The 27,564-nt window shown below is 37.2% G+C and overlaps 2 protein-coding genes and 1 non-coding gene across 5 annotated transcripts in view; 2 read left to right on the forward strand and 1 right to left on the reverse strand.

The window, feature by feature from the left end:
* Positions 1-1,559: 1,559 nt before the first annotated feature.
* Positions 1,560-27,564, forward strand: part of LRBA (LPS responsive beige-like anchor protein) — a 729,797-nt gene continuing 703,792 nt past the window's right edge. For 2 of the 3 annotated variants that reach the window (XM_032855538.1, XM_032855540.1), the window contains exons 1-2: positions 1,560-2,045; positions 2,386-2,825. In XM_032855538.1, coding sequence (XP_032711429.1) covers positions 2,610-2,825 — 216 coding nt within the window. In that variant the 5' untranslated portion in view covers positions 1,560-2,045; positions 2,386-2,609. The remainder of the gene's footprint in view (positions 2,046-2,385; positions 2,826-27,564) is intronic. The other variant, XM_032855539.1, reaches the window with a different exon arrangement.
* On the reverse strand, positions 20,631-21,524 carry LOC116866563 (small ubiquitin-related modifier 2-like). The gene has a single exon (XM_032855549.1). The coding sequence runs from the start codon at positions 21,507-21,509 to the stop codon at positions 21,222-21,224; it is 288 nt and encodes a 95-aa protein (XP_032711440.1). The 5' UTR covers positions 21,510-21,524; the 3' UTR covers positions 20,631-21,221.
* On the forward strand, positions 24,256-24,396 carry LOC116866761. Its single transcript, XR_004382459.1, has one exon. It is a non-coding gene; the product is annotated as a U4 spliceosomal RNA (small nuclear RNA).

The raw sequence follows: 27,564 nt of genomic DNA on the forward strand, positions 1-27,564 counted from the left end.
ATGCGATTTGGTGAAGTCAAATTCATTTTAGTGTTTTTAAAAGGTTTACGTTTTTCTGAAGAAGGTAAGAGGATGCTTCTTGTCTTTTCTCATGTTACCTCCCTCCCTCCACAAATTTCCACGTGATAGTTGAAATTCAGTTTCCTTTTCAAGCCCATCTCAAGTAACCGTTTCTCTAGGCAATTATTTCGTTTCTCAAACCAATATATTTTTTCTTCTGGCTCCTCCATGGTATTTCATTTGACCTCACTTTTTTTTTTTTTTTAGATTTTTTTAATTTATTTTTTTGTCAGAGAGAGAGAGAGAGCGTGAGAGTGAGCACAGGCAGATAGAGTGGCAGGCAGAGGCAGAGCGAGAAGCAGGCTCCCTGCTGAGCAAGGAGCCCGATGTGGGACTCGATCCCAGGACTCTGGGATCATGACCTGAGCCGAAGGCAGCCGCTTAACCAACTGAGCCACCCAGGCGTCCCTGACCTCACTTTTTGCTTCACTTTCATTTTAGGGAACTACTAGTATATTAAACATCATTATTTTTTAAGGCCTTGTGACTTCAAAGAGTACATAAGGGTGAAAACCCATTTTCTTTAACGATACTTGTTTTTCACTAATGCATCAGGAGGAATACTTTATTGTAAATAGTGGGGGTGGAGGGGAAGGACACATTACGATGACCAGTGCTGATTTCAGTCCTAAGGTAACTTAGGACTGATCTGAGAATGAGGCGAACCTAACTTTCACATTGGAAAATTTCAAGACTGAAAAAACCCCTGAGATATTCAGGCAAAATTAACCCCCCTTCCACGCTGTTTGGAGCAACTGTCTCAGGAATCCTCCCTCCCTCAGAATGTGGGAGAGGTTTGGTGGGGCGGCAGCTGCAAAGCAAGGAATCTTTCCCATTCCTCGTGGACACGTTCCCCCTCCCATCCTTTTCCAATTGGTGGCAGCTGCTGGGGCATCCCAGTGGAAATCTCTCTCCAAGTCTTCGCCGAGCGCCGCGGGCGGGCAGCAGCTGAAAGCAGTCAGGGGTGGGGACTCTCTGCTCCCTTTAGACAAGGAAAGCAGCTTCGCTGGCTCCAGCGCTGCCACTTCTCCGGCTCGTCGTAGCAGTCCCTCAGGTGTCCTTCTTCAAGTCCAAGAAAACACCTTGGAAACGTGAGGCGAGTTCTCTCCGCGCTAGGATACCCTACGGTAACTTAACAACGGAAGTAGCTTCAGAATCACCTCAGCACTTGTCAAAGCACCTTCCCAGGTCGCGGGGTGGGAGGTGTATGTGTGTGTGTGCGGAGAGAGTCTGCTCCTGGAAGGAAATGTCTCTTCTTGCCGGTCCGAGACACACATGGTGTAATTTGGGCAACGCTCCCGCTAGGGTGCCCACCCTCACACGTAGTCCTGTCTGCAAGCCCGCGCCTAGCACCTCCGCCCTTTCGCGCCCCCCTAGGCCGCCCGCGCTTCCCCACCCTGCCACACGGTTGCCTCCGCCTTCGCGGGCGCCCGCCCCACCGTCCCGCGCGCTCGCGCACGCGCACGCCGCGCCCGGCAGCCCTCGGCGCTGTCATGGCGGCGAGGAGTAGCTTCAGTGGGCACAGGGACATTCGTGTGAGCCGTGGGAGAGCGAGCTGTGGTAGTAGCAATCTCACCACCGCTGGCAGCCTCAGCCGGGGTGTCCATAGCGCCAGGGCGGCTGTTTTTGCAAAGGCTGAGCGCAGGGGTCGGGTGGGCCAGGAAGCCATGGAGTTCTGTGCAGCCGCGGACTCCCGGGGAGCGGACTAGGGAAACTTGGAGGCTGCGACCAGGTGCACTGACCTCTCTCCTCCCTCCCTTCTTCGCCGTCGCCGCCGGGCCTCTCCTCCCTCCTAGCCACTACACACACCTCCCCTCCGCTCGCCGTCGAACCTCAGGTGCTTGAGTGCTCCACTCCTCCCCCTGGGCCGAGCGTTGAGAGTAATCACCGCCCCCTTCCCCCGCCTTTTCCTGCCCTGGATCTCCGCCGCCACCTCCGTCTCGCGGCTCCCTGGCGGGGGGTGAGGACGAGTCCGGAGTATCTGGGTGAGGAGGAACTTTCTACTTCTGTGTTAGCTTGGGGACCCCTTCTTTTCCTCGGACCCTTCATTTCCCAGCGACAGTTTCTCTTTCCGTGCACCTGTGAGGAGAGGTAGCCCTGCGCCTGGAACCTGCGAGAGTGTGGGGGAGGAGTGAACCTGTTCAGGGGCCTCTTGAACCCGCCTTCACTCAGAACCTACCTCTTTGAGCCAGGGAGGGTAGCGGGTGGCTGGTAGTAGGGTCCCTTTAGCAACTTATTTGACAGACAGTAACTATTTCCCTCTCCCCCCCACGAAAACCTAAAACAAAACCTAGCGTATTTAACATTTATCTAATCTTCCAATAGGGTTTGGCGTTGTTGTCAGCCTCGGGGAGAGAGATTGGACAAATATTCTCCAAGAGGAGGAGGGCGACGCCAAGGACTTTCCCCATCAACTGCTTTTGGGGTTTCTCCACAACTTGGAAGAGTGACCCTTTTCCTGTTGTGTTGCGTGTGTGTGCTTATTCCTAGTGCAGCAACTGCTGTCCCGTAGTGACTCTGAGTTGTCCTTTCTCGTGAACTAGCTAGCAATGGCTAGTGAAGACAATAATGTCCCTTCCCCGCCACCAACAGGTGATGACGGGGGAGGTGGAGGGAAAGAAGAAACCTCTGCTGAAGAGGGTGCATTGTCCCTGAAACCAGGGCTCCCCATCAGGGGCATCAGAATGAAATTTGCCGTGTTGACGGGGTTGGTTGAAGTTGGAGAAGTATCCAATAGGGATATTGTAGAAACTGTCTTTAACCTGGTAAGTAGATACCTATTTTGTAAGCATATATTCTTATGAGTGGGTTGGGGAACTAGACGTTGAAGCTGGAGCCATGTGCTTGACTCAGACTGATGATGGCTTTTTCCATGGATAGAAGCACAAAGTTCTACTGACCTAAATGAAGGAATTTTTTGTATTTTTCAATTTAAGAGGAATTATGTAAATTTAGGTGCTTCAGGTTTTGTGAAATTGAACCGGTACCACTTTTGTGCTAAGGAAATAATTGTTGCTTGGAAGTATTTTGTGGGGGTTCCAGTGGGGGAGTTTTATTATATAAACATTGTTTTTTCTTGGGATGTATATAACTAAGTCTGCATTTCTCTTCAACATTTTAAAGATATTTTTGTCTTTTTTTGGACTTGAGAAATAAATGCCCTATGTACTACTTACTCTTTTGAGTTGGCCTAGGTTGCATTTTGCTGTAAGTTTTGAACATGAAAGTTTTGTTCATAGATGAACAAAGATTTGTTCATGATGAAAGATTAATTTGCTGCAAAGTTAGTATTTATATTTTGATCAGTTTTATTTTAGACATAATTAACAAAAATTGAATTTTGGAATGGATTTGGGTTACATCTTGTGAAAATTGAATGGTAGTTTGAAAAGAGGATTGTGGCAGATGCAGTCTAACCAAATCTATTTCTTTGGTAAATCCATGTCTAGTTGTAAAACATACTTGGTCTTTGGAAGCTGCTGGTTATACTCTGAACTTTGAAGGTTATTTTTGAAAGGTGGATATGCAGTACTTTTTCTCTACTCCATTCTTAGAAATGGTTATTTCTAATGGGGATGTTTTAGATTTCTTTACTGCAACTTCTGTTGCCCATCAGTTTATAGAACGAAAAGTAAGTTTGGCCTTAAAAATACTTCCACCTCTTCTGCCTACTTACCTGTGTTAGGAAGATAACGGATGGGAACAAATATGAATGTATAATGACTGTAATAACTATTTAGTACTCTTCCCTTTTGCTTCTGTGTTTTTAAAAGATTAGGCTTGTTTTATTCCAGGGCAGTTAATTATTTCCTTAACTAGACCTTTACTAATAGTCTGGTCACCTGCAGTACAACTTCTAGAATGAGGAAGGAGCTAAATGAAATTCACTTACTTTTGGAGTATAAAAACTTTTGAATAATAGGGTATTTCTCTGCCATTTTGTTTGTTTATAAAGAAAAGACATATATACACATTTAAAAAAAACTATATATTATGGAAATGTTCACATATATAAAAAAACAGGATAGTTCTCTAGTATCCATTATCCAGTTTTAACAATTATCAAAACTTTGGGGATCTAGTGTTTGTGGTCTTAAGAAGTTTGTAAGTCTCAAGGAGATAAATGGTAAATTGATTCATTCCTTTACCTCAAAACAGACTTGAAAATAGACTTTTTTTTTAAGACTTCTTTTTCTGTTTCTAAACCTCATGTTCCTTGGATGACAAACAAATCTGTGGTAGTGATATAGCCCATAATTAGTTGTTTGTGTATGAAATACAACATTCCTCTGGCAGAAGGAGGATTCGAACTCCTTTAGAATGCCCTGTGTGAAGGTGGGTAACCAAATATGAGTCACCTGCATTTTATTAAGGAAAATCCAAAGTTTGTAGGAATGGTTTGCTTATATGCTGTCTATAATTGTAGGCCTGTTAGAGATACAAGATTATTGGTTAAATTCTGCACAGCTGTATGTTTTCAGTGTAATAGGTGTCCTGTAAAAGGAGAGGGAAACTCTGTTCAGTTACACCTCTTCTTTACTTACGGTCATTCTCTTCTCATGTAGAGCACAGAATTAGATTAGTTCCTCCCTTTTCCATTCTACCTTAGAGTACTTTACATGTTCCTTCATGGATATGTACGGTCTTGGCCAGTCTTTAGAAAATCTTGAGAACTGAAGTTTTGGAAATCTGGTAAGCTAGTCCATCTCAACATTGTTAGTACTGCAGCACCTAAATATTTCCTGATAGTTACCAGCTTTAATCTTAATTCTGCTTAAAGAAGGAAATACTAATAATCATGATTTTACAAAAGTTATGATGTTTACTGTGTGCCAGGCGGTGGGTCAAGTGATTTACATATGTTTTTAAATTCTTCTTTGAACAACTGTTTAATACATATCTCATTTTATGGATGAGTAGACAGACGCTGAAAGGTTGAGTAGATTTGCCTACTATTTGGTGATTCTTAGAATGGCCACCTTTCTAGGAGTACATCTGTCTCTTGAGTTGATGTAGAATTGTTTGCTTTTTGTAGCTCAGGCGTAACTTTCCTCATATAAGGACACCTAATGTTAATGATGAACTCTCCATCAGTATAATTCATTTCTTCCTTTTTTTTTTTTTTTTTTTTTTTTTAAGAGAGAATGAGCATGAGCTGGGGGGATGGAGAAGGGCAGAGGGAGAGGGAAGGAATCTTAAGCAGATTCACCTGACTTGGGGATTGATCTCATGATCCTGAGATCCTGATGTGAGCCGAAGTCAATCCAAGGCTTAACTGACTGTGCCACACAGGTGCCCCCCATTCCTTCCTCTAACATTCAAATAGCTTTCACAAAACTGCTTTAAAGAGTTAAACAAAAAAAACTGCTTTAAAGCAAAAACATTTTTCTGGCCATTCAGTTGTTTCTTTACTTGGCATGCGGGTGTAGAAAGTTTATCATTACACTTTTTATAGTCAGTATATTGGATTAAAATGTATAAAATTGTGAAAAACTAGAATACAGACAGAAGAATGTGTAATATGTGTAAGTTATTAAGTCTTACAATGATATAAGCCCTGTGAGTCTGTCTTACTTAGCCAGTATATTACCAGTATGACTGAATCCTTCCTTATGTGTGTTCTGCTTTATTCTGCTACCTTCACTTGATTTTTCATTAAGTTTAAACTACTATTTATAGCTATTATAACTTTTTTCTATTTTTGATGCATTTTGTTAAAATAGATCATGTCCTACTGATTGTTTTTTACTGATTACATGTTAGCTGCTTTAAGTAATAATATCTGTGCTGTTAAAATTAGTAACTTCCTCTTCCCTGGAGTTGTCCAAATTAGTGGTAGAGCCATACATCCAGAGATCTTTACAAAGTGCTCTCTCCTAAATTTGCTAATGTAGCTTGACCTTACTGTAACTTGACTAAAATTCCTTTGAAATTTACCACTGTTCTTATAATTTCTTTTGCAAATCTGTTTTAAAGGTAAGTTTTGATTAATAGTACACCTGTGTATTCAAGTGTTTCAAACTTCTAGGCAACTTTTACATTTCTCTTGTTGCAGCTTTAAACCATTTCATTTTTTCTTATCTGTGTGCTAAAATAATTTGTCAGACATTTGGACCCAGAGTAATTAAGGTATTGGCATGTTTTCAGAGACTTGCTGCTGAGTTTAACTTCCATTAGCTCTTTAAAGGTATTCAATTCAAGAAAAGTGTTTCCCATGGGCTAGTGACAAATACATGTTTTAATAAAATTTGTTTAAAAAGTATATTTTAATTAAAATGTTAAATCTTAAAAAGTGGAATATAATTTTTCATGACTCACTATATGTCATTTGATATAGGTCCTGCTAAAGATATTAACGGTGCAAACTTAAAATAACTATAGGAGCTGAGCATATCACATAGAGGCTCCATTTGTATTGACTGTCTGCAGACGGTGTACTTATAGACTTAGAGAGGCAGCTTCTGTTCCATTCTGGTTTGTTGTTGGACCATAGTAACATGGGCCCAAAGGTGTCATACCTTTTGATTTTTCAGGAAGAATTGGAAATTAATATTTTAAAAAATAACATTTTGAAATGTCTGATTAAAATACTACAAGCTACTGTGTGAGACATATAAAATCGCAGGTAGTTATTTTTCAAGCATTTATATGAACATTTATTAGAAAGATAGTAACAAATTAGCAAGTTTAAAAAAATAAAAAGATAATAACACAAATGCTTCTTAATGTTCTCCTCCACCCCCATAAATTTGTACATCATGTTATAAGTCATAGAAAACTTGAACTGGTTTTAAACACAGTAAAAAGGATTTATAGGCTTATTTATTTCCAAGTCCAAAGGTAGGGCAAGACTTACAGTAATACAGAAATATTAAAGATCACTTTCTTTCCGTTTCTCTCCTGCTTTCTTCAGTCTGTTGCTGTTCCTCTCATGATTGTAGGATGGCTGCCCGTGGTGGTTGGGACCATATATATTTTTGTTCACATCTCTTGGGAGAGCCTCACTGTCCTAACATTCCAAATAAGGGTCTGGACCTGATTACTCAATGAGTGACTATGGTCTTTGAAATGGTTGATTGGCTTAAGCAAACCAGGGCCAACTAACTATACCTAAGGATGGGGTTAATTTTCTCTGAATTACGTGGCCTGTCTGGTGAGAGGTGGATACACAAAAATCTGGGCAAGAGATTGAAAGGGTAGGGCTACCTGGGAGGCTCAGTTGGTTAAATGTCTGACTTTGGCTCAGGTCATGTTCTTGGGGTCCTGGGGTCTAGCCCTGAGTCAGTCTCCATGCTGGGTATAGAGCCTGGTTGGGATTCTTTCTTTCTCTGCCCCTTGGCTGCTTGCATGCATGCACTCTCTCCCTCTCTCTCTCTCAAATAAAATCTTAAAAAAAAAAAAAAATTGAAAGGGTAAATGAGTAGTTAGATAAGTAACCAATGATGTCCACTATTCTTTTCAAAGGTATTTGTTTAAAGAGGAAAAAAGTCATTCATGAACTCAACATCCTATTGCGATTTTGAGCAAGTTTTTAAAAACTCTTTGTACCATAGTTTTTCCTCTGTACAAGGGGGAAACTACACTTAGCCGGGATTATATGAATAAATACTTGTAAAACATTTAAAATAATGTGTGGCACATTGAGTGCTGTTATAAGTATTTACTGTTATTTTAAGATTTGTAGTTTAGATAGTTAAATCATCATATTCCAACCTTATAATTTTTTGTTTCTATATAGCTGTTACCAGCCTTATTGGCTCTGCAATATACTATGTACTCCTTCTGAATTTATTTAATAGTCATTGTGATTTTTCAGACTTGTTTTTAAGCACCTTTGTTGAGGTATAATTTATATACCATAAAAAAAATCACTTGTTTTTAGTAAACAATTTAGTGATTTTTATTAAGTTTACAGAGCTGTGCAGGCATTACCACAATCTAATTTTAGAACATTTACATCCTGTGTTCAAGATGTTTCATAGTTTTAGCTCTTACATCTAGGCCTGTGATCCATTTTGAGTTGATTTTTTAAAGAGGTTTTATATGTTCAAGTAATCTCTATACCCAACATGGGGCTCAAACTCACCACCTTGAGATCAAGAGTCCCATCCTCTGACTAAGCCAGACAGGTGCTCCCATTTTGAGTTGATTTTTGTATGTGACAGAATGAGATAGGATCTAAATTCACCTTTTTGTATTTGGGTATTACCACCCTTTGTTGAAATAGGTATTCTTCCTGCTGAGTTTTGTCAAAAATTGGTTCACCATAAGTGTAAGGATTTATTTGGACTTTTTTCCTTTGATCTGTATTTCTGTTCTTTACCACAGCCACTCTGTCTTAATTAATTACTTAATTAGTTAATTACTACTAGCTTTGTAGTAAGTTTTGAAATAGGGATGTGTGTCCTTTTTATTTATTTATTTTTTTCAAGGTTGTTTTGGCTATTCTTGGTTCTTTGCATTTCTGCATTAGTTGTAGGATCAGCTTGTCTGTTTCTGTGAAAAAGCAGGCGGGGATTTTGATGGGGAGGTGTTGAATCTATAGTTAACTTTGAGGAATATTGAGTTTTCCATCCCATGAATATGGACTGTCTTTCCATTTCTTGCGGTTTTCCTTAATTTCTTTAATCAATGTTTTATAGTTTTCACTGTAGGAGGAGATGAATTATTTGAGTAAAAAAAAAAAAAAAAAATTTTTTTTTTTTTTTTTTTTTTTTTTTTTTGGCTATTGATGCTTCTTTAGGTAGCTTTGTGCATTGAAATTTCTAGAAGTGGAATAAGTGGTTCAAAGTATATGAACATTTATGTAGGTCATGAGTAGATATTGTTAGTTTATTAATGTTGACAATCAAAAGACATGTAGGTGAACTGATGAATTTTAAAAGCTTCATAGTTTCTTTGAGGTGATAGGTTTGATCATTTAAGTCCCTGCAGGTACCCATTCATGTTTCCATTAAAATTAGTTCATTTTAAATTGAGAAATCGTTTGGAAAACTGAAAAATCAGAATTTTTTTTTTTATTTGTGAATAGAGAAAGCTTTTTGTTTTTCAAACTGACCTAGCCTAACTTATCTAGTATATCTAATTTTTATAAAGTCTGTCTTTCCAAACATATATTCTTTAAAATAGTTTTAATAGGGGCACCTGGGTGGCTCAGTGGGTTAAAGCCTCTGCCTTCTGCTCTGGTCATGATCCCAAGGTCTTGGGATCTAGCCCCATATCAGGCTCTCTGCTCTGCAGGGAGCCTGCTTCCTCCTCTCTCTCTCTCTCTCTCTCTCTCTCTGCCTGCCTCTCTGCGATCTCTGTCAAATAAAATCTTAAAAAAAAAAGATTAAAAAAATAGTTTTAATAGTTTTTTGTATGTGTGAAAGAAAAGTATTCAGAATGCATTTTTGTTTTATAGTACTTAGATAGTAAATTGTCTTATTTATCTTTGTACCTCTAGAATTTTTTAGTGTTGGTACTTCAAAAATGTTTGTTAAATTAAATGGAAATTTCCTAATCTTATCATTGATAAATTACAATCATTAGGAAGCCTAGATTTTTTTTTTGTTGTTCTTTCCTGCAAAAGATACGTTGTTAAGACCTTAATCCATATTTCTTTCACTATTTCCTGACTATTTCTTATGAAGATACTTTTCAGGTAGCTCGAATTTTTCATTGTGAAATTTTGAGTTACCTCAATATCTGTTTAACCACTAAGAAATAATTTTGTTAATTTATTTTCAGGATATTCTCTTATAACCTACTTTAAAGTAGTTTTTTCTTTTTTCTAGTATTATGTCATGTAATGGGATATATATACTCAGAGACCTACTTGTATTTAGTGAGTGTTTCTAGTGAGTCTTGGCTTGAAAGCTGTTGGGACAATACACAGAGTAAAAAACAAAAGAAAGAAACAATAAAGAAATGTAGAGAGTACATGAATTCTTTCTAATTTGCTAAACTAATTGCATCAAATACTACTCGTTTTAGATTTTAAAGGTGTTTTGTGTGTCTTTGTATATCTTTTCTGATATCTTTGTGTATCTTTTCTGATGATTTATTTGGATTTGTATAAGGGTAATATATGTGACTGAAATGTGCTGTGTCAAGTACAGAATGTCTTGATGATGGAGTTTGTGGAAGTTTGCATATTAGGGATTTTGCAGTGCGGATTCTTTCTTTGGGTGGGAAATTGGACACCAAATGACTTTTAAGGTTATGTAACTATCTGATGTTCATGCTCTAATTTTTGTTAGAAATTGCATCTGGGTGTTTGCATTTATTTCTCAGACTTCTTTTTACCAGAGTTATCAGTCTTTTAGTAATTCATATTCTAAAAAAATCGCAGTTTTAGAGAGAGCTGAGAGGCTGGATTTTCCATGTATATTCTTAGAGAAAGATGAAAACTAATGAGGTCTCAGTTATTGCTTGGGAACTGAAAAATATATTTTTTGTCTAATAAGATCTTTATTCAACGAATACTAACTTCATTGGTGTGGTATTTTTATAAGCTACAGTAAATCTTATAAAGCTATGAGAATTTAAAGTAATTAGGCCTCTGATGAGGTGTTTGGATTTTGTTGTTTCTGGGTGAAAATACTTTTCTCATAAGGTAATACAAATATGTAATCTTTTAAAAATTCTATTTATTTATTTATTTATGAGAGCATGTGTGTGTGTGTTGGGGGGGGTGGTGAGTGGCAGAGGGAGAGGTAGAGAATTCCAGGCGGACTTGGTGCTGAGCCAGTCCTATGCGGGGCTTGATCTCCTGATTCTGAGATAAGACCTGAGCCAAAATCAAGAGTTGCATGCTTAAATGACTGGGCCACCCAGGCACCCAATACAAGTATTTTATGTTAAATCCTATTTATATCTAGTTGAATCTAGTCTTCATGATCTTTGGGCTTCAGTATCTTGAATAAAATTATTATATCTCAGAACTTATAGTAGCATTTGTATATGAAAACGTTTTAACACGAAGCTTTTTTAAAAAAAGTGTTGGTTTTATCTTAATACATCAAAGTTAAAAAAAAACAACAGGCCTGATAATAATATGATAGTTAATCAGTTTTAAATGGGTGCCAGCAAATCTAGGGGTGCCTGGCTGGCTCAGTTGGAAGAACTTGTGATTCTTGATCGTGGGATTGTGAGTTTGGTCCCCACACTGGGTGTAGAGATTGCTTAAATAAAACTTTAAAAAACAAACAAAAACCCAAATCTTTTCTAGAAACAAAGTAGGCACAGATTTAAGAGACTGATTGGTATATGAAATGCAGGAAAAATATTAATTATTAAAGAAAATTATATAACGGTATTAAAAAATGATTAACATTGTCACCAACTCATCTTCTTAAATCAAATTTCTATGAAATTAATAGACATAAAGCAGACACTAAATCCACAACATTTTAGAATAATGTTCCTTACTATAGGTGTCTGTGGATGGGTAAGGGGAGTGCCAGTGGCCAGAAGTGTGAGTGGGTAATTTTGTTAGTTTACTAAAACATTAGGTGGATTTATGGTTCTTAATCTATTTTCAAAGATTCTTTGGGTTCCCAGTTTTTATTTTCGGTGTTGGTAAGATGATCTGTGGCTCTTGAGGTAGGGGAAACATATGTTGATAATTGATGTGTTTTTGAATTGAAGTTAATATGTTATTTTGAGTTATAATAGATAATAGCAATATTTAAAACTGAGCGTGCCAGGTTCTGTTCACTGTATTAACCCAGTTTAATTCCTATAGTTCACATAGTTAGGCAGGTATTAGGTGTTTCTGCCAAAATACCTTGTGTTCTGCAAAAGTGGACTAAGTAATAGGATTTATGAGTGAAAAATAGGATTGGGGTGGGCCATTCAAAATCTATGGCTCCTTGTGACCAGAATACTAAAAAAAATCAATGATAATCCCGATGAAAATATTAGGAACATTAAATCTCTGCTAGTATTTTCATGTTGGCATCACATTCACTTTGTGGTCCTAACCGTGGAGCTTATGCTTCCTTCTTTGAGATGCAGGCTTGGTTTCTTTGACTCCAGTAGACAACATTCTTAGCTTACTAAAAATCTGATCTAAGGTATGGCTTCCCTTATTTATACATTGTTTTAATACAGTGAGAAATATCTTTGCAGTTTTTTCTTTTGTACTTGCAGATCGTTGGATACTTAATGTTGCAGAAAAAGTATACTAGTTCTTGGAGTCATTAAAACAGGTACTATTTGTGTTAAAGGAAAGCAATTCTGCAAATTTTTAGGTTTTCATAAGATCTTTACATATTTCCAAGTATTTCTTTTTAATTCTGTTGGAAAAAATTACATATAAACCAAGATCACATCCACACTTTTCCTACATTATTCTACTCTTTAACAATCCTGTAGGAGGTAATGCAAGACAAAGATGTAAGTTACAGCAGAACAGACTGTGCTATTATAATATTCACTTTATAAATGGTGAAACTGAGAGAGTATAAGTAGCTAGCTCAAGTCACTGAGCAAGTAATATTGCTGAGATTCAAGCTCAGGGAATCCACAACCTGAGCTCTTAACCGCTAAGCCGTATATGGTTTATAATTACAAAAAACCTTAAATGTAAGAAAGTGGCTTAAGGCATCTTTCAATTGTGTAATTGAATAATAACTCTGGGAAAGTATCTAGATTGTTTAGGAGCTGCCCAGCATAGTCAAGATTGCCCTGTGGAAGGTAGCCCCCCCAACTACTTTATTTTTTAAATTTTTATATTTTTTTAAAGTTTTTTTTTTTTTTTTATTTGACAAACCGAGATCGCAAGTAGGCAGAGAGGCAGGCAGAGAGAGAGGAGGAAGCAGGCTCCGTGCTGAGCAGAGAGCCTGATGCTAGGCTGGATCCCAGGACCCTGGGATCATGATCTGAGCCAAAGAGGCTTTAACCCACTGAGCCACCCAGGCCACCCCCCCTCCAACTTTAAATACCAAAAATGCATGTTAGGAAAAGAGAGGTTTTAGTGAATGTTATTTTTATTTCAATTAATTAATTAATTATTTTTTTGAATGTGATTTTTGAATTGGTTGGAATTAATGACATAGCTAATCATTATGCAAGATATTGGAATTTGCTTTTTTACTTTCATGGTTAAGGTTTAGTTAGCTTAGGGGTGCCTGGGTGGGTCAGCCAGTTAATGCCAGGGTGCTCCCTGCTCAGTGTGGAGCCTGCTTCTCCCTCTCCCTCTCTCCTTCTCCCCGCTTGTGCTCTCTCTCTCGCTTATGTGTACTCTGTCTCTCAAACAAATAAAAAAAAAAACCTTAAAAAAAAGGGGCCCCCTGGGTGGCTCAGTGGATTAAAGCCTCTTCAGTTTAGGTCATGATCCCAGAGTCCTGGGATAGAGCCAGTATCCGTGCTCTCTGCTCAGCAGGGAGCCTGCTTTCTCCTCTCTCTCTGCCTCTCTGCCTACTTGTGATCTCTGTCTGTCAAATAAATAAATAAATAAATCTTTAAAAAAAAAAAAAAAAAGAGCCTAACTTCCAGGATTTAAATGACCTTGTATATTGATCCTATCAGAAAGTAGATTTAAAAAAAAAAAATTTGATTTTTTTTTTAAATTATTTTTTAAGTAAACTCTACCCCAATGTGGGCCTTGAACTCTGAGATGAAGAACCAGCCAGGTTCCCCAAGAGAGTGGGACTTAAATAATTTTTTTTGTGACTATATACTGATCACTGTGAATACATTAATAGGAAAGGATAATGCTTTTGTTTATCAGTTGCAGAAGGTAATACTAGTTGTTGTCTTTAGTTATTTGTCAGAATGTATTCATAGGCTTCTGATGTTTATCTGACCATTCCTTGAAGTTGATTTGTTTTCATGATAGATTTACTCAATAAAGCATCATATACTCAAATTTATGGGACAAGATTATCCTTTCTTCCTATAAATTAAGTATACATTTAACTAGGGTTTAGCTTTTAAATTTTCAAATAAGACATTTATTTAAGAAGTCAAAGAATTAACTATGAACATAATTTTACATGTTGCTATTTTGACTAGATCTATCTCTTTTATGCTTTAATAAAATGAAATTGCTCCCTTCTATGAAACATGTATCTGTTTTTAATCAGATCAATTCATTCATTCAGAGAATATTTGTGTAGCAGATGTGGTATGCCAGGCATGGTGTCAGGAGGGTGCTGGGAATAAAACAATGAATAAGAGAGGTATGGACTTTGCCTTCATGGAGTTTAAAGTGTCAATTCTTTGGCCTCTAGGTACCCCATTTCTCTAACTGTACATCTGTCCTTCAGTTAATTAGATTTATTTTCTGATACTTGACAAGTATACCTCATTCTTACTCCTGTCTGTTGAAAATTAGTCATCTCTGTGACATTTATATATTGACTACATTGATTAAATTATTAGGAGGTGGTGATGATGTCTGTCATATATCTTTTACTAAGAATTCTTTATCTCCTCTCCTTTTACCCATCTAAAACTTGTAGGAGAATAAACTAATGGCAATATGTAAGTGAACTACACTGTGGTATTTAATTTCTGACCCTATTACAACCCTACCTGGAATTGGGTGGCAGGGTGGCAGGGGAGGGGGAAAGAGGGAGAGATGCCATGTGGATAATTTTTTTTTTTTTAAGATTTTATTTATTTATTTGACAGAGAGAGATCACAAATAGGCAGAGAGGCAGGCAGAGAGAGGGGGAAGCAGGCTTCCCATCGATCAGAGAGCCCAACGCAGGGCCCGATCCCAGGACCCCGAGATCATGATGGAAGCAGAAGGCAGAGGCCCAACCCACTGGGCCACCCAGGTGCCCCCATTTGGATGAATTTTTAATATCCTTTATTGTTTTGCCAGTACATTTCTATTCTGACTTTTTTTGATAGAACCAAAGTTAGGGGTGCTTGGCTTATTCAGTTGGTGGTGCATGTGACTCTTAATCTTGGGGTTGTAGGTTTGAGACCCATGTTGGATGTAGAGATTACTTTAAAAAACTCTTAAAAAAAAAAAAAAAGAACTGAATTTGCACTTTTAGATTTTTAGTGATATTTAACAGTACCTTGGCTGTGATTTGGTCTCTTCTCTGATAATTCTGGGTCATTAATTTGAATGTTGGTGTTTGGAATATGATCTGGAATGCTGAATATTTCTGTATATCTTTCTCTCTTCTACATCTTCAGTATACTGCACTAGTTCAGTACTTGTCACTTTTTTCCTGTATAGTTGCATTAGTTTACTTGCTGGTTCCTGCTTCTCTAGTCTCTTCTTGCAAATACCCGCCACAACTCCTGGAGTATTTTATGTAAAGTTAAAATCTGATCATTTGATTTTTTCCTTTCAAAATCTTTCTATAGTTTTTCATTCTTTTCTGGGTAAAGGCCAAATACTTTAATATGACAGATAAATAATCTGGATCTTGGCTTATATCTTGCCATTCCCTTCCTCAAACTTTGTACAATATTAAACTTTGAGGCTTTAAAGTTTCGGCTCCCAAGTGACATGTCCTATTTCATTGATCGAGGGAGGTCATATGGCCATGTTGAGTTTCATAGGATGGAACTTCTTGCAGGCAGAGACACTGAATATTAGAGAACAGGAAGATTATATTCTTCATAGTTCTGAGATTTACCGATGTTTACTGAGCCGTTGGCTCATATGTATGTCGTGCATCTCACTCTGTTTCTTGGTTCTATTTCTGAAGTGTGTCCCTTTGTAGTTTCTTTTTTTTTTTTTTTTAAATTTTTTGAGGGGAGGAGGGGCAGAGGAAGAGGGAGAGAAAATCTTAAACAGTCTCCAGGCCCAGCACATAGTCTGATGTGAGGCTTGATCTTTACAACCTTCAGATCATGACCTGAGCTGAAATCAAGAGTTGGATGCTTAATGGAGTGAGCCACCCAGGTGCCCAGTAGTTCTTTTAGTGAGGGTCTTTGAGTGGTAAACTCATTATTTGTGTAGAAATTTCCTCATATTTCCCTTGTTCTTGAATATAGTTTAGCTGGATGCAGAATTCTAGTTGACAATACTTTTAATATTTTCAAGATTGTGTTCTGTTCCCCGTTTTAGTCTCTTATTGAAGTTGTCCCTGTTATAGTTTTAATTGCTTAACTTTACAGCTAATCTGTTTTTGTGGTTTTTTAAGATTTTTTTCTTTGGATTTAGGGTTCTGTAGTTTCACCATAACTTATCTATTGGTGATTGTGCTTCCTAAATTTGAGAATTTGTGTTTTTCTGGGAGATTCTCACAAATAATGGCTTTCTTCATTTTATCTATCTTTTTTTTTTTTTTTTGGAAGATTTTTTTTATTATTTGAGAGCGAGTGAGAGCACAAGCAGGGGGGAGGGGGGAAGGGTGAGAGGGAAAGGGAAAAGCAGACTCCCTGTTGAGCTGGGAGCCCAATTCTAGGCTCGATCCCAGGACCACAGGATCATGACCTGAGCCAAAGGCAGCTGCTTAACCGACAGGTGCCCTATTCATTTTATTTATTTGTATTTTGGAACTCCTAATACATGACATGTTAGTTTTTTTCCATTTTATCCTGCATGTCTCTTAATCTTTCATGTTTTCAGTCTGTCTTGTGATCGTGTCTTTCTTCTGGTTTCTTCATTTCTATCTAATCTGTTGTCTCACCTATTAATGAGTTTTTCTTTTTAGTGACTGTATTTTTAGAAGTTCTTCAAATTTGTATTTTTTAAAAAAATAAAATCTTCTATTTTTTTCTTTTGTCTTGGTTCTTTTATATCTTTAGTTATTCATATACACTGCTTCTGTTCTGTATTAGTTAAGTTCTATCATCTCCAAGGGGGGGTTGTTTACAAAGGTGTTAGTAATCCTGGATCATGAGCTAATTTTTCGTGAGCTAATTTTTCAGGAGTGTTGTTTCAGAACAGTAGAGACTGTTCTGTTCATTTGTTTACTTTATTTACTTTAAGTGAGACATTTAAAAACAATGACTCAGTTTAGCCAAGTTTTAAATTCAGCATAGTATATTGTATAGATATTTTTCTAGTTTATATTGTTAGACACTGATTTTATATTCTGTAGGTTAAATGCATTGTGCATGAACAGTTACATCAAATTATTCAAGTGGGCTTCAGGAGGGAAGACTGAAATTAATCCTTTGTCCTGTGACCCAGTTGTAATAAAGCTGAACCTGGATGTAAGTCAGGGTGTGTGACTGAGTGTTGATTAAACTTAGCCAACATAAGTGTTTTATAAGGATTATCTCAATTTACAGAACAGCTACTTGACGTAGTACTTTATTAAACTTGTTTTATAAATGAGAAGACAGGATTGGGGAAATTAAAGATGTAAGATAGGATTTAAACCCAGGTTGTTTGAGCCTGAATCTTCTCACTATGTTATACTAGGTGACTATTAATATAAGTTGGAGGCTTGTATTAGAATTGTAGAAAATGATCACTTAACTAAGTTCCTCAAGAACTGTAATAATTGAAAAATTAGTTTATGATAATCAGAAACAATAAGAGTGATAAGCTTTGAGAAAATGAATTACCTTAAAACTTCATTGATTTAACACTGCATGCTTTGTTTGATTTTTTAATCACACAGTTTCCTGTGTGTCAGAGGGTACATGATAATTTATGCATGTTTAAGATATATACCAATCAATTTTCTTTGATAATCAGGGAAAAATGAAATTACCAACTCTTTATATTAGGGATTGATCATATAGCTAATTCGTGATTTATGAATATTATTCTTAACCTGCATTACTTGTGTTTTGTTCATGGTTCTGTTAGTGCCTTAGCCAGACAGCCAATATGAAAGAAAAGAAAAATCAAATTTTAGTTTTGCTGCTTATTGCTGTGTCTTGAAAAGATTTAGAAGAAGTTGAGCATTAAAGTTAAAATGGAAAAATTTGGCATACCTTTGAAAGGTTTATTTACTCTAAATTCCCACTGCTATAGGATGTAAATGTTGACTTCACTTGTGGAAAATTTTTTTTTATATTTTAAAGACTTTATTTGCTTATCTGACAGGCTGGGAGAGAAGGAGCACAAGCAGGGGGAGTGAGAGAGGGAGAACCAGGCTTTCCACTAAGCAGGGAGTGCAATTGTAGGGCTTGATCTCAGGACCCTGGGATCAGGACCTGAACCAAAGGCAGATGCCCAATGCCTGAGCCATTCATGCACCCCACTTGTGAAATTTTTGAATCTCGAAAGGATGTTCTGATTCCTAATTATTACCCAAATTCAAAATGCTCCCCCCCCCCCCACCAAATGGCAGTTTCAACTGGATCGTTTTGTTCTTTTTGATCATTGTTGCCTCCAGGTACTCCTCTTCTGAATCACTTAGGGATAGTTTTCCTTTTTCCTTTTTCTCTGTCTTGCTCACCAAGACCCAGATTTCTTTCTTGGTGCTGGAACTACTACTTAGGACTGTTTCCACTTCATAGAAAGCAATTATTTTTTGATTCCCTTCTGAACCGTGTTGGAGTTTTCTGGAGCTCGTCTCTGGCTGCTGTATTTGATACTGAAGTGGGAAAGAAGAAATGATTATAATCCACATTTTTCCAGTAGAAATTATGGGATAATAATAGCTAATATTTATTGAGTGCTTGTGTGACCTAGTGAGTATTACCCTTTGTCCTCATTTCTTTCCACTCTGCCTCCTTGCTTATTCAGTTCTGGAGGCACTAGCTCCCCTGCTCTAGTTTTTCCCTCTGCCTAGAAAGATCTCTCAAATATCTAATTATATTATAAATATCAATAAATGATATATAAATTATAAATTTCAAATCTTGAAATGTTTCATTCTTTCATAATCATATTTTATAGTTTCTTCCTGAATCCTACTTTTTTTTTTTTTTTTTAAGATTTTATTTATTTGAGAGAGAGAGACTGAGAGAGAGCATGAGCAGGGGAGGGGTAGAGAGCACTCTGCCTCCACACTGAGCAAGGGAGCCCAATGCAGGGCTCAGTCCCAGGAACCTGGGATTGTGACCTGAGTTGAGGGCAGATGCTTAACCAACTGAGCCACCCAGGTACTGCCCCCCTCCCCTTCCTATTTTTGATATCTTATTTGAACATTTCAGTATTTCATATCTGATCATTTTTATTTTTTTTGTTGTTTGGGAGTTCTGTTTCTTTAAGATTTGTTCTGCTCATTTGTTGGCTGTTCATTATTTTGTGATTTAAAAAAAAATTGAGCTTATATTCTATGGACTTTATTTGTGGGGATAGTTTAAGATCTGGGTTTAAAGTGTACGCTTCTTGGCAAAATTGATATTTGCTTCTGTCATGCTCTGGTCTCTTTTATTCTTTTTTATGATTTTATTTTTAAGCACAGAATCTCCATACTCACTGTGGGACTTGAACTCTCAACTGCGACATTGAGTCCCATGCTCCTCTGACTGAGCCAGCCACGTGCCCTCATGGTCTAGTGTCGTTGTTGTCTTTTTTTTTTTTTTTTTTTTAAAGATTTATTTAGTCACTTGAGAGATGGAGAATGAGGGGGATGGGTGGGGAGTGGGGCATGAACAGGGGGAGGGACAGAGGGAGAGGGAGATCAAGCATATTCCCTGCTGAGTGGGGAGCCTGTTGTGGGGCTTGATCCTAGGATCCCCATATCATGACCTGAGCCAAAATCAAGAGTCAGATGCTCTGTTGACTAAGCTACCCAGGCACCCCTTTAGTCTTTTCTAACTCAGAATCTTTCAAAACTAAATTTTTAGTTTGAATTTGTTAGATCTGACACTTGGTATGAATTCTGTCCTCAAACTGGAGTGATAGGTGATAGACTTCTTTTTTTCTCTTCTGCCTAGGTTGAGATAGGCAAATATCTCCACTGTGTTCTGTGCTGAGCATGTCTCCCCATTCACCCACGGAGAGTGGTGGTCTTCAGATTTCCTACCTTACTTAGGCCCCAAGATTTTTATCCTTTTCCCTCAAGCAGCCCCTTTAGATCCAATTCATTAATACTAAAGATTGGTGGATGCTCTCAGGGCAAGCCTCAGTGCTCACTGAAACTTTATTCTTTCCTACCTCTGAGGATTTTTCTTGCTTTCTCTTCAGCCCAACCGTTTATGAAAAACAAAACAGAACAAAACAAAAATAACCTTTTTGTTTGTTGTTGTTGAATATTCACCATTTTAAGCAATTCTGAATCATGAATATTTTTCTGGATTTTGTAAGTTTTCTGTATTGCCAGAAAGGGATCTGATTTCTTTCTCCGTTTATATATATGACTCTGTCCTTCATTTCCTTAAGAAGTCTCTTTCAGATGTCTCCTCATTAGAGGAACTTTCCTACTGCCAAACTAGTACCCCTGCCCCCCCGTCACTCTTTACCTTCTGTATCCTACTTTGATTTTTTTTTTTGTATCCTACTTTATTTTTATATCATTTATTTTCTTTAGATATTTCATTTGTTATGTGTCTACTTATATAAGAACATAAGATCCCTGACAGTAGTGACTTTGTTTTTTGTTTACTGCTTTATTGCCAGTGCTTAGTATTAGGGCCTGGCACATAGTTGGTGCTCAATAAATACACGTTAGATGAACGAATATGCTAAGTGCTTTAAATTGATTATCTTTCCTAATCCTTGTAATTCTTTGAGTAGGTAATATTAGCATCTTTAATTTTTTTTTTAAACAAGAAGTTTATTTAAACAACAAGACGCTTGACTTGAAGGGAAAACTATCTATGATTCATTTCTTTTAGAGTAATTTATCCCTACTTAAAGACAGATGGCCCTACATGTAACAGCTACGTACAAAAAAGTTATAAAATTGTCCTTGGTTTTACAATGATAAATGAAAAACATTAAAATTCTCCAATCGAACAAGGTATGCAAGGATTTTTATGTTCTTCTTTTTTTGTTAAACAGTGAGAGCAAAATAACTTACTGGAATATAAAGATAAGAGCTGACTGAGCATGCCACTAATGGAGAGAGGGAGTATTTTCACAGAAGCAGTATTTTCCCCCATCCCATCTCCATTTGATGTCAATCAAAACATACCATTGGCCATTTAGTTAAAAAAAAATGCAATATGCTTGTGCACATACATAGTTACTTTATGTACAATAAAGGAATGGGGAAGGGGAAAATGAAAGAATAGAGAAAACTATACTGTAGTAGTCAGGATGTGGTGGAACCAAATTGCGGCTTTCTAAGTGAGAATGTCTTCTTGGTCTGGAGGAAGAGGGTTCTGGAGTAAAGTAGCAGGTTCCCTTTTTAGTAGACACCTCCTGTCTGCTGCTGGAACACATCAATTGTATCTTCATCCTCCATTTCCAACTGTGCAGGTGTGTCTGTTTCATTGATTGGCTGCCCATCAAATCGGAATCTGATCTGCCTCATTGACAAACCCTGCCGTTCACAATAGGCTTTCATTAGTTTACTAAGTGGTGTATGCCTCTTAATCTTAAACTGCACCACAGAACCATCCTGCCTCGCCACCTTCAAATTAATATGATTGTTGTTCTCAGTCTTGACTCCTTCCTTGGGCTTTTTGTCGGCCATGGCGAGTGCCGGAGTCTCCTCAGCTGCTGCTTCACAAAAGAGGTACCAGGTCCGCACCGAACGAGCACACAAGCAGCACCAGGAGCGGCAGAAGAAGCTTTAATTTTTTTTTTTTTTTTCAAGATGTTATTTTTAAGTAATCTTTACACCCAGCGTGGGGCTTGAACTCAGAATCCTGGATCAGAAGTCACATACTCTACTGGATGAGCCAGGCAGGCACCCCTATCACCTGTTTTTTAAAAGTGAGGAGTCTAAGACTTGTATAGTTAACTTGCCCAAAGTCACACAAAATAGAGGAGGTAGAAATTGAACTCCAAGTAGTCTAACTTTAGAGTAGCCTGTTGTCCTAACTGCAGTGCTTTGGTGGTTGTGGTTGATACAAAACTTCTGTAATTCCAGAGTTCAGCTCTACTTTATATCCCATTATTTTTTTGAGAAAATGTGTTGTAGATTTCAAATAATTTTCAAGTAAAGTTTGGAATCTAGTATGTAAATTAAGAAGCTCATGCAATATTTAAAACTAGTAAGTTTTTCTGCTCCTATTTTCATTTCTTTCATTCTTTCTATCTGCTGTCTTTAAGACATCTTAAAGATTTTGGTGAGATTATGCTGGGTTGCCTTTATTTCTTACAGTTATTTTATAAAGTAGTTAAAATATGTAATTTATAATAAACTCTGTTTTAATTAGAGAAGGGATACACGTAAGTTAATTAGTAGATAGGAAAACAGAAGTCAGATGATTTCCCCCAACTGAAATTCAAATCTCAGTTGGCTTAGTCTGTTAAGCCTCTGATTGGTTTTTGGTGCAGGTCATGATCTCATGGTTTTAAGATTGAGCCCGGGGTCAGGCTCTGTACTCAATGCGGAGTGGACTTGAGATTCCTTCCCTCTCTGCCCCTCACCCCTGACTCGTGAGTTCTTTCTCTCCCTCCCTCCCTCTTTCTTCTTTTCTCTAAAATAGATAAATCTTAACGCACACACACAAACACACACATACACACGCACACACACATATCCCCTTGTTTCCTTTTGCATTCTTCATTTCAGTGGTATCACTTTAACCTTGATTTATCTTTCTTCCTCATTCCCACAACCAGTCTGTCACCAAATAGTCTACTTCTTAATTCTGACCCCAAATATCTCTTGAAAGGATTATTGTTAACACCTTTTAAAACTGTCCTTTTCCTCTGCCATACCATTCCATAGTGTGGTTTATGAGGCCGCTCCCTTCCTAGACTTTTCTTTCCTCTGTTGTCATGGCCACTCTATATACTGAACTATGTATCTTTTACTTTTAATAGGTCCTGCATCTATGACTTCTGTGCTTTTCTGTCAGCTGTTCTCTCTTCTTGGGTGCTTTTCTTCCTTCTCTGCTTGCCATAGTCATGCTTACACTTTACTTTTACACATAATTTATAAACTGTGTTTTCTAAGAACCCATTACCCCCTTCTAAGATTTCACTCTTCCTCCGTCTCACCACAGAACTTTGGTTATAACTTATTATAGCATTTACTTCATTCTTTTATATTATGTTTTTATATATTTAACCTGCTAGACCATGAGCTTGAAGGCAGAGATTATACTTTCATCATTTTTTAAAAGTCATGTTTATTTATGTATAATATCTGTAGAGTAAAATTCATCCCTGTTAGTTGTACAGTTTGACATATATAGTCTTGTAGCCATCATCATGATTGGGATGTAGGCTATCACCTTCAAAAAGTTCGCTTGTACACCTTTGTAGTTAGTCCTTTCCCTCATTTTCAGCCTTTGGCAGCCAGTGATCTAATTTCTGTCCCTATCATTCTGTCTTTTTTTGAATGTCAGTAGAAATGGAATCATACACTAGGTATCCTTTTGTGACTAGCTTCTTATATGTAATTTACTGCATTTGAGATTACTCCTTGTTCTTGCATGTATTAATAGTTTGTTTCTTTTTATTGTTGTATCATATTCTGTTGTATGGATGTACCACAGTTTGTTCATTCAGTCATGAAGAGGTTTCTGTTGGCCAATGAATAAAACTGCCCTAGAACATTTGCATAGAGGTCTTTGTGTGGACATGTTTTCATTTTTCCTGAGTAATACTTCAGAGGCTTTTAAACTTGAGGTAGAATGCCAAGGAAGCTTCCAGTTCAAAAAGAACAGAATACAGATTGCAAGGAAAAGAAGAAGCAGCCCAAGGGAATGAAGGGGAATGAGTTTCACTTGCCATAGGTAGAGGGAGAGATAAAGAGTCTTGGTGGAAATTTCCACCTTCTTCTAAAGGATAGAAAAAAAAATAGAATGTACCAGTCAACTAATAATATACCCTGTGGAGCCACAGAGCAGATAAGCTAGCTGAAAATGTGCTCATTCGAGTCAAAATTTGAGTTGCTTTAGGCAAAAATACTCTTAAAATTTTATTCCATAACAAGTTTTCATGTCTTCACATTTATACAGGATGGGTTTTCCTCATCCATACCAATGAGTTGGCATTTTCAGATACAACTTATATTATGCAGTAGTCCCAGTGATTTGAGGCTTTTGGGACTGTGATGGACAATGATTTGCAATTAAGAGTACCCCCTCCCCCCATAATGACAAGAGCTAAAACAAAATTACAGCAATATAAGTATTAGAGAAATTGTGATAACGTCTTCAGGGTTACTGACGATAAGATCTTTAAAGGAGTATGCATGTGAATCTGTACCAAATAGGACAAAAGTCCATTCAACAAATTCACTAATTGAAAACTGTCCTATTAGCTTTGCGCAGTGGCAGTATTGTAGCCAATGAGGTTTATCCGAGGCGCGATTATTGCTTATTGAAAACTGTCCTTATTATATCGAACCTAAGTCTGTATCTGTTAATCTTAAATTAGATTATTAGACTTCTACCTCTAAAAAAATAAAATCAGACCCCATGTATAAGTACATGGTGATTGTAACACCATTTTAAATCCAGAATCATTCTAGGAGACAAGCAAAATGATACTGCTCTCAAAAAAGAATGGTACAACACACATTGGATCCTGTTCTTGAGTATAGTACTATGACATTGAATGTATCATGGATACTATCTCCTTAATTTCATAAAATTTTTGGCAGCAGACTTTAAGTTCCTACAAAATTACTTCCTCAAGTTTGGTAACCTTAAAGTATTTTAATTCCAAAGAACAAATTGTAGAGAGTCAAAGAAAACAAACGTATAGAAGCCATACGTTATTAGTTAAAATGACATGTGAAAGAATGTTGATAATGTTTGAAGCTGGTTGGTTGATAGGTACATAGGAGTTCTCTCATGCTTTAGTGTGTAAATTTGGAATATTTCATGATCTTTTTATTTTTATTGATTGCACTAAGTCAGATTTTAAACACCAGAAAGGTGGGTTGTGGGGAGAAAAACCAAGAGAACTAGCATTGAGTGCCTATTGGTGTTTTAATACATACCAAACTCTATGAGATAGAATCAACCCTATTTTACATAAAAGAAAATTGAGAATCAGAGGGGTAAATTTTCTTTCCTGGGATCACAAAGGAGTTAACTGGTATTTACAACCATAGAAAGGAGGAAGAAAGAAGGAAAGGGAAAAAAAGAAGGAAGGCAGTAGGATAGTTGAAGGAAATAAACCCCACCACTGCACTAATACACAAAAGACAAAATTAGAGAAATACAATTTTTAGAAAGCTCTACAAGTTAGAAGATGCTTGTAAAATTATTCAATGACAGTATTCAAGGGAAAAAAAGACAAAAATACAATGTATTTGAAAACCTGTAATTATTCTCAATTTGTAGATACTTGTGAATTTTATCCTAGCTCCGACATACCAAATCTTAAAGAAATTTCATTTCTGCCATGCTGCTAGCCAGCTGCACACATGTACTACATATGTACACACACGTGTATTTACCAAAATTGTCCTAAAAATTGGTAAAATTGATTTGTGTGGAGGCTGTGAGTATATAAAACAAATTTTAGTCCTGAGAGTTTGAGTCAAATTTTGATGGAGGTGGTATTTTCTAAATATGAAATGTTAATGGGTGTTTTTTATGTTAACCTTTTCATACATGATTTCAGAATTTCTTTTAGAGCTGCATTTTGCTATTAGTGAAAATAATGATGCAAAACAGATTTGCATTTCTCATTGCATTTATAATTACTTTTGAAGTAAATTTGAAATAGTGGAATGTTTCCCTTGATATCTTTTATCTTACATTTTTTATTTTTAATTTTTTTTTAATCTTACATTTTAAAAATGGTTTATTTATTTTGGGGGGGGGAGGGGGCAGAGCTGCATGCTCTGAATGAACCAGCCAGGCACCCCACAGTAGTTCTATTTTTAATTTTTTGAGGAACTTCATACATTCATGTATATGAACATTCTTATACACAGCAGCTATACCAGTTTGCATTCCCACCAACAGTGCCTTTTTCTCCACATCTTTGCCAATACTTGCTTCTTGTGGTTTTGATTTTAGCCATTCTGACAGTTGTGAGATGGTATCTTATTGTAGTTTTGATTTCTGTTTCCCTGATGATGAGTGATGTTGAGCATCTTCTTGTGTCTGTTGGCCCCCCATGTGTCGTCTTTGGAGAAATGTCCATTTTTTAATTGGATTTTTGTTTTTTGGTGTTGAGTTGTCTATGTTCTTTGTGTATTTTGGATACTAACCCTTTAGCAGATTTGCAAATATCTTCTCCCATTTTGCAAGTTGTTTTTTAGTTTTGTTGATTGTTTTCTTTGCTGTGCAAAAGCTTTTCATTTTGATACAGTCCCAGTAGTTTATTCTTGCTGTTGCTTCCCTTGCCTCAGGGAACATACCTAGAAAGAAGTTGCCATGGCCAATGTCAGAGAAATTACTGCGTGTACACTCTTCTAGGGTTTTTACGGTTTCATGCCTCACATTTAGTTCTTTAATCCATTTTGAATTTATTTTTGTGTTTGGTATAGGAAGGTGGTACAGTTTCATTCTTTTGCTCTTCAGTTTTCCTGACACCATTGTTGAAGAGACTTTTCCCCATCGCATATTCTTGCCTGTTTTGATGAAGATAATTGACCATATAATCATGAGATTGTTTCTGGGCTTTCTGTCATGTTCCATTGATCTGTGTGTCTGTTTTTGTGGTAGTACTATACTATTTTAATTACTATAGCTTTTTTTTTTTTTAAAGATTTTATTTATTTATTTGACAGAGACACAGAGAGAGAACATATGCAAGGGGAGTGGGAGAGGGAGAAGCAGGTTTCCCTCAGCAGGGATCCCGATGTGGGGCTCCATCCTAGAACCCTGGGGTCATGACCTGAGCCAAAGGCAGACGCTTAATGACTGAGCCACCCAGGTGCCCCAGTTACTACAACTTTGTAATATAACTCAAAATCTGGAATTGTGATACTTTCAGCTTTGATACTTTCAGATTGTTTTGGCTGTTCAGGGTCTTTTGTGGTTCCATACAAAATTTATGTTAGTTCTAGCTTCGTGAAAAATGCTGTTGGTATTTCGATAGGGATTGCATTAAATCTGTAAATTGATTTGGGTAGTATGCACATTTTAACAACATTTGTTCCTCCATTCCATGAGCATGGAATATCTTTTCACTTTGTGTCATCTTTAATTTCTTTTATCAGTGTTTTATAGTTTTTAAAATCATTTTTAGACAGAAACAGAGCACATGTGCATGTAGGTATGTGAGCAGGGGGCGTGGCAGAGGAAGAAGTAGAGAATCCTCAAGCAGATTCCCCACTGAGCACAGAGCCCGATGCAGGGCTCTATCCCAGGACCCCAAGATCATGACCTGAGCGGAAATCAAGAGGTGGATGCTCATCCTGCTGAGCCACCCAGGCGCCCCATTATCAGTGTTTTATAGTTCTTGGAGTACAGGTTTTTCACCTCCTTAGTTAAGTTTATTCCTATGTATTTTATTTCTTTTGGTGCAAATTGTAAATGGGATGCTTTCTTAATTTCTCTTTCTGTTGCTTGATTATTAGTGTATAGAAGTGCAATAGATTTCTGTATATTGATTTTCCCGTGACCTTACTGAGTTTGTTAATCAGCTCTGGTAATTTTTTGGTG

The sequence above is a fragment of the Lontra canadensis genome, unplaced genomic scaffold, assembly GCF_010015895.1.
Source record: "Lontra canadensis isolate GAN:19392208 unplaced genomic scaffold, GSC_riverotter_1.0 scaffold10, whole genome shotgun sequence".
Classification (NCBI taxonomy): Eukaryota; Metazoa; Chordata; class Mammalia; order Carnivora; family Mustelidae; genus Lontra; species Lontra canadensis.

What these genes read in the sequence shown, in the direction of transcription:
- LOC116866563 (XM_032855549.1), bottom strand. Translation starts at nt 21,509, where the DNA reads ATGGCCGACAAAAAGCCCAAGGAAGGAGTCAAGACTGAGAACAACAAT.